This window comes from Loa loa, assembly GCF_000183805.2.
Source record: "Loa loa unplaced genomic scaffold supercont3.8, whole genome shotgun sequence".
In the NCBI taxonomy this organism is placed as follows: Eukaryota; Metazoa; Nematoda; class Chromadorea; order Rhabditida; family Onchocercidae; genus Loa; species Loa loa.
The window spans coordinates 331,562-338,533 of record NW_018108188.1 but is presented as its reverse complement, the minus strand read 5'-3'; the positions used below and the strand labels follow the sequence as shown (position 1 = coordinate 338,533).

Here is a 6,972-nt window from a genome sequence, read left to right as displayed (position 1 = left end):
TTCCTTATCTAATTAATTAAGGTATTTCTCGACAGTTTCCCTTGATCATTAAAGTGATAAGGTTCAGCAAAAGTAGAAATATTTCATGTAAATACACTTTACACCAGCACTTATATACTAATTAACTTCTTATCTTTATTTTTATTTCTAGGTCCTCCTCATCCTCCACGAAATTTAAGAGCAATTAATTCAACAGCAGATTCTGTAGTTCTTACATGGGATCCTCCAACACATGATAACGAAGGGAAATGTTTCTGGTATACAGTTGCTTATCAGATAAGGTTTGTGTTCCCCCTTATTTGTCTTCAAAATTATTAAAATCTACACCTTAGGCTATTTGCATACAAGTTTGGAAACAATTTATAATTTGATTAATCTAGAACACCTCGAAGTCGAAATAATCCAGCAACAGTAATTGAATTTATCACCAGTGAGCAGTATGTTGTCACTGGTTTACGTTCCTTCACCCTTTATGTGTTCTCAGTTGCAACAACAACGAGATTCGGAAGCAGCAAACCCATCAAATGCTATGAATACACTGGTACGTTTCAAAACTTTTTTTTTTCTTTTTCATATCTGATGATCTTATTCTGACATCGGAACTCCGATATCTCCTAACTGTGACAGAATGGTTGGACGGTTTATGTTCCTTTAACATCACTGCACTATTTCATTTGATAGCATGTTATGAAAATTATCAATTTACTCATTTCCCTAATTAGCTTCTTAAAGTTGATTTCAAATCACTTTGAAAACTTTAGAACCGTGCACTGTTCCACAATCTCTGTCACTGCAAGCACTGAGCTGTGAAACTGCAACATTTGTTTGGGATGCTCCACATAAAAATATTGCACCTGAGGTGAAATTACTCATTATGAAGTTGAAGTTTTTATTATTTAAAGCTTTAAACTGCAATGCTTTGATTTCTCGAAATATTTCATTCAATTTTTTCAGCAGTCTGCAAATTTTATTATTCAATGATAGCTATGGAAAAAAGATAAAAGATGAAACATTGTAGCTCTAAGCAGCTGAAAACTGCTTTGATTTATTTTCTGAGACTTTACATCTGGCTTACTTGTTAATTGAGGTATTTTATGAAAGTTTACCCGGACTTGTTCATTAAAGTAACTTGCATCTACCCTTTAATTAGCATCTTTCAAAAATTAGACGCATAAACACACATTGATGAATACAAAAATGAAGTATGTATATTTTGTTATAATTAATTCTTCTAGAGTTACATACTTCTACTCAGTCGAGATCCGGCACCACATTTTTCTTCTTGGAAATCTTATGATTGCGGTGACAGCAAATGTTTTACAGTAACTGAACTTTTACCAAATACCAGATAAGCTTTAATAATTAACCTTCTGCTTATGTAATAGTTAAAATGTTAACAAAGATTTATAGAATTATGTAATGAAATAAATAAATTAGGTGAGGTGAGGTCGATTTTTAGCAAGTGGAAGAAATTTAGGAATAAATTAAAATACTATGCACAAAATACGTTAAAGCTCAAATAATATTAAGTGTAGGATGCTGTGGACGAGAATATTGAGACTGTTACTATAATGAGACATTTCGTTGACTTTTTTGCACTCGTAATTTTCAATATTAATTATTAAATCGATAATTATTTGACAAAAATAGTGACAGAAAATTGAAACGAAAAGAAATCCCACAAATTCTAATAACTGTACCGTTCATTAAAACTGCATATTTTTAGGTACATAGTGTGTGTCACAGCGCGGCACAATTTTGGTTTAGTAGCAATATCGAAAAGTTTACGATTTAAAACGAAGAAGCATTAGTTCAGCAAAAATGGCATCAAGCAATCCGAGCAGGCCTTTCAAATCTTCATTTTAGAAAAAACAACTTTACTGCTATGATACTTCCACCTCATCCAAAATCTTCCCTTAATTAATCTCTTAATTATAAACATTTTTCCATGTAATTGATCCGTCTTACTTACCAGTACCTTCAAAAAATTGATGAAATCACCTTTTGCATTTATTTATAATCCTAAATGATTTAAATTGCAATCTTTTGGATTATAAAGTTCAAGTCCTTAGCCTGACACAATAATATTACCTATCTCTAATTTATTCTAACAGATTTGAAACTAAAAAAGAAAAACTTATTCAATAGACTAAAACAGCCAAGAATATACTAGTGATCCATCAAATATTGATGAAAAAAAAGAGCATAAAAATATTGGCCTGAAATATTCTGTGAACCCGTTTTCTTATCTCTATGCTCTATGCTCAGGTAAATATATCCACTAACTATACTTACTACTCTACCAATTACTTAGATTGTATTGTCAAAAAATATTGCTAAACGAGGGCGAAGCATCATTTAAATGATTTATATTACAAAAACAAAAAAAATTTGTTTTTCAATTTAGAACTTTTGACACTTTTTCGACGCCATCCTATAGTTCATTACTAAAATTCTATTCTGATATGCTCAAATAGTGAAATGATCATTTTTCACATCCATCCGACCTGTTGAAAATGTGATTGCATATATTTGAAAAAATACTTCTGCTAATTTAAATATCTAATTTGGATTTGAAAAGTTTTAATATAATACATATTGAATTCACAACTAATTTAGTGATCATTTTACATGAATTTAATGCTGGTTGCACTGGCGCAATGTTGTCCACAAAAATTGCAAAATCACTTTTATGCACTTATTTATGATCAGGTCTTTGCTAAAAAATTCAAACTTTCTTGCCAATAGTTCGGGTCAACCATTCAATTGACCTGCAAACATATGTGAAAGGCCAAACTTGAAGGATGTGTAATTTATACAAAACGAATACTTGTTTAGATATTCTGTACTATTTGTCTTTATTCTAATAAATTCGAAAACATCATACTGAATGTTTGAGCGATTCGTGATTTTCTGTAAATAAATTGGAAGATATTCAAAGAGCAAAGCAAAAATGTAAGTAGGATTTCATGAAAGGAAGAGTTCAATTATTATTATATGAACATCCGGATATTTTTTAAATTGTCAGAATCAAACATTTCTTATTGGTATCACTGATTAGGATAGCATGCATACAGAAATTCGAATAGTAAAAATTTTGAGTAAAAAGTTTTTAAAATTTCCAGTGGCATGTGTCCGCAAGAGGTTTAAGATATTTACATGAGAAATCAGGAGCGGATGAACGATACTTAGCGATCTTCATCATTTCCGGCATTTCCATCTATCTCATCATTGGTGATTATGCTCGATTTGTTGCCAATACGATCCTTACCGTGGTACCGATCTTGCTCACCTATGTTTATCCGGAAGAGAAGCCACCATCTGATAATCTTTTATGTTACTGGTGAGCAACATGGCAGTCGTTGCTATGTATATACAATTCATACTTGTTGTAGCTATTTACAACAGATAAAGGCGGCATTTCCTTCTTTATCTTTGATTCTGAATTTGAGATATTCATATGACCAAGAATTAAAGCAACCTTTGACTTCCGTGGCAATATCCTGAGAGTTCTTTTTATATAATTTCACTTCCTTCATGATTAATTTTTAACACTGACCTCAATTAGCCATATCAACCTTTCAGAAGTTATGCTTTAAGGATCTATTTTTAATTTTTTGTAGTTTCAAAAATCCCAAATTTAATCGAGTTCTTCAGGTTTTTTAGCACTTGATTAAGGCGATAAGTAAATTTATTTTCAGGTTTATATACTTTACAACAACATTGTTTTTGGATCCGGCATTAGAAGACAAAGGAAGTTATTATTGGATGAAAATGCTCCTGCTAGCATTACTTATAGCATTTCCCGTAGAAGCTGAAGTTACAGTTGGTATTTTCTATCCAAGGCTAATTTTCTTTCTGGCTTTTATGTCCTACCCCAAGCAGAATTTCAAATAATGGCCTTGTTGCTGTACTTTTTTTTATTTGATACTTGGAAATATTTTTTATTATAATAACTGTTTTGTTACCGTAGAAATGGACGACAATTTTCTTTGGCTTACGGTTCTATATTTGGCATAGTGTTTGCTCATCTTGTAGTCTTTTTTAATTTTTTTATTTAAATTAGGAAATCGGATGTAAATTTGGATGCAACTTGATAATTATAGAGTTAATCATCTAATTTTGAAAAATTTCATTTTAGAAAAATGAAAGCAATCAGCAGGAAGAAATAATGACCATATCAAACAAAAATTTAAGTGAGAAAGATATATCCGACCAACGTCTTTCCAGTCTTTCCAGTAAGGAACTCCACTTCTTATCTGTTAAACAAATTACTCATCAACAGCAATCTAGAATCATAAAGAAATCTCAAATTGATACCACGAAAGCGTTTGAAGTCGACTCCTTAGAAACAACTTCAACCCCTCAACTTTAAAAAAAAAACCAAAATAATTTCAATTCGTAACATGAAAAAAGTTCAAAGTATTCTTAAAGAGGAATCCATGCCTGCAACAATTCGGCAGAATCAGATTCATTCTGAAAAACGAGAAATCCCTCCGCTTGCTCTACAACTGGATTCAAGGACAGAATCTTCCATTCTCACTAATGACGAATCTTTGACTACTCCAATAAGAGAATCTTTAATTGTTTCTGAAAATAAGCCTTATGTGTTCCAAAAAGACTCTCGAACTGCTTTACGAGAGAAATCCGAGTTAACTACAGAAAAGGACCAATTCAATCAAGCTCCGAAAAAATCGCATGTGCTTCAAGGACAGAAATTTCTGGATATTTCTATTTTAAAGCCCGAAATAATCTCTGTACAAGAAGTTCCGACTTCTTCTATCAGGGAATCTCAAATGTTACCTGCAGATGAATTGAGGATTGCTCATGAAGAGACACTACAACTTGCACCGGTGAAGATTTCTCAATCTGGTTTCGCTAAACAGAATGAGGGAACTTTCTCAAAGGGACCACAAACTTTCCCTGCATGGAAGCCTCAACTTACATGTTCCAAGGAACATGATAACATATATGCAAAAACTGTACAGGTAGGAAATGAACCTCAAACCACTGTTATCCGGAAATCTCATTTTCCTTCCTCAAGAAAGCATGAAACCACATATTTCAAGATTGTTCAGCTGAAAAACGAAAAAAAACAGAGAAATTACCAATTGTTCTGGTAACTGATTCTACAGCAGTTCCTGTAAAAAAGTGTCAAGTCACTCCTTTGAAAGAATCTGAAGATTCTATAATGAAGGAATCCAAGATTGACTCTAGTTCAGATGAAGAAATTCAGACTGCCTGTGTTAAGGATTATGAAGCTATTCATTCAAAACAGTTGAAAATCTCTACTGAGAAAAAATTTCAGGTCAGCTTGAATAAATAGGTCAAATACTTCTATATTAGAAATACTCCCAACAAAATTTTCAAATGAATTCAAGCTATTCCATTGTTGAAAATGTAAGAAAGCCTCAATCGACTCCGGTAAAAATTTGTCGTAAAGAAAATAAAATTCCTTTAAACGAGAAGCTCAATTCAGTTTTTTGCAGGAAGGATATCTGAATGTCCCTGTGAGGAAGTGTCAAAACATTTTACCTGATGTACCTAAAATTATTTCTACGAACGCAGTTTCACCGTTAAGAATTTCCACGGCTACTTTTACTGAGCAGTCTCAAAACATTTCAAATAAAGAGATCGAGAAACCTCAGTTTGTTTTACAACATGAAGCAGTTTCTGTAGAAAAACCGCAAGTTCCTGTGGCTCCTTCGGTTGCTGTAAGGGTTCCTATGATTTCCGTAAAGGAAGGTCAAACCTTGCATGAAAAGGAATCCCATATTCTTCCAACATTTAAGACTGATCCAGTAGTACAGAATCCCTCTCACGCGGAGCTTCAGGCTTTTTCTTTGAAGGAGTCTGATATAGTGACAGAAGCAGAAACTCAAGTTAATCACACGGAGGAAATAATTACTAGTCCTGAGAAGCAATCACTGAGCACGTCCGATGCAAGCACCGATCCCGAAAAAAGTGGGGATTCTAATACGGTAATTTCTCAAGATACGTCTGAGAGAAAAAAGTCCACCAACGTCATCACTTGGGTTGCAACTGGGAAAACTGTCGTTCTAATACAGAATGTGCAAACTGAAAAGGCTAGTCTGCTTCAAATTTCTTACTAAATTTAGGAAGTCTCAAAATTTTACAACAATTACGTTTGCGAATCAGAATGGAAACTTGGAACTTATCAGCACCAAATTGAAAGAGGCAAAAGAATTTCGAGATTGAAATAGAATTGAAATTCAGAGTAGTAGAGTACCAGTAGAACAAGCTTAATCAGAATGGGATTGAACTCAAAATGGTATTAAACTCCCACAAAATTTGACTAGAGTGATAAAATGACATTTGTGGTATTGCGGATTTCATGGCAATTGCATGATACGAAAGCACTGACGCATATATCCCTAGGTGTTACAGGAAATTCGAGTGCTTTCTTTATTAATACCATGGATAAAGTCCGGGCCTAGTAAATGGTAATGAAGACTTGAGGCTTTCCAAAATTATTCAATTCAAATTCCATTCAACATTTTTGGTTCTGTTTCAGCCTAACAAATAACATGAGACAATTGAAAGATGTTTAATATATCATGTTTTATATTTGTATGTTAAATAAACTGTTCTGATTACTTCAAATAGTACAAGAATTGAAGTATTCAAGATGAGTATTCAAGATATATCGACACTGTTTAATCAAAAAAAAAAAAAAGAAAATCATTACCATGTGCCGACATGTTTATGCGTCAAAATGATGTTAAAATTTTGCTAATTAGTATTTATTAATAAGACTTCAACTAATGACGCATTTTTCCATCTCCTCTGATGTAATTGATATTGTGATACAACTAAATTTAGCACTTTAGAATGAAATAAAATTTACTGCAAGTTTATCTTCAAAACCAAGTATTGCAAAAATTAACTCAAAATACTTCAGAAATTCAATGCTTTACACAAATTTATAATATTTTGAAAATATAAAAATAG

The 6,972-nt window shown here is 32.5% G+C and overlaps 2 protein-coding genes across 2 annotated transcripts in view; both read left to right on the top strand.

The window, feature by feature from the left end:
* The window catches only part of LOAG_16568 (hypothetical protein), a 6,830-nt gene extending 5,457 nt beyond the window's left edge, over window positions 1-1,373 (top strand). The window contains exons 12-14 of the mRNA XM_020449220.1: window positions 381-541; window positions 762-859; window positions 1,236-1,373. Of these exons, the coding sequence (XP_020307289.1) occupies window positions 381-541; window positions 762-859; window positions 1,236-1,352 (376 nt within the window). The 3' untranslated portion in view covers window positions 1,353-1,373. The remainder of the gene's footprint in view (window positions 1-380; window positions 542-761; window positions 860-1,235) is intronic.
* Window positions 1,374-2,640: 1,267 nt separating this feature from the next.
* LOAG_11293 (hypothetical protein) lies at window positions 2,641-6,113 on the top strand (the record flags this gene model as incomplete). Its single annotated transcript, XM_020448328.1, has 7 exons — window positions 2,641-2,712; window positions 3,126-3,343; window positions 3,702-3,825; window positions 4,142-4,238; window positions 4,435-4,988; window positions 5,102-5,308; window positions 5,490-6,113. 7 exons carry the CDS (start codon window positions 2,641-2,643, stop codon window positions 6,111-6,113), a joined length of 1,896 nt encoding a protein of 631 aa, XP_020301518.1.
* Window positions 6,114-6,972: the final 859 nt, after the last annotated feature.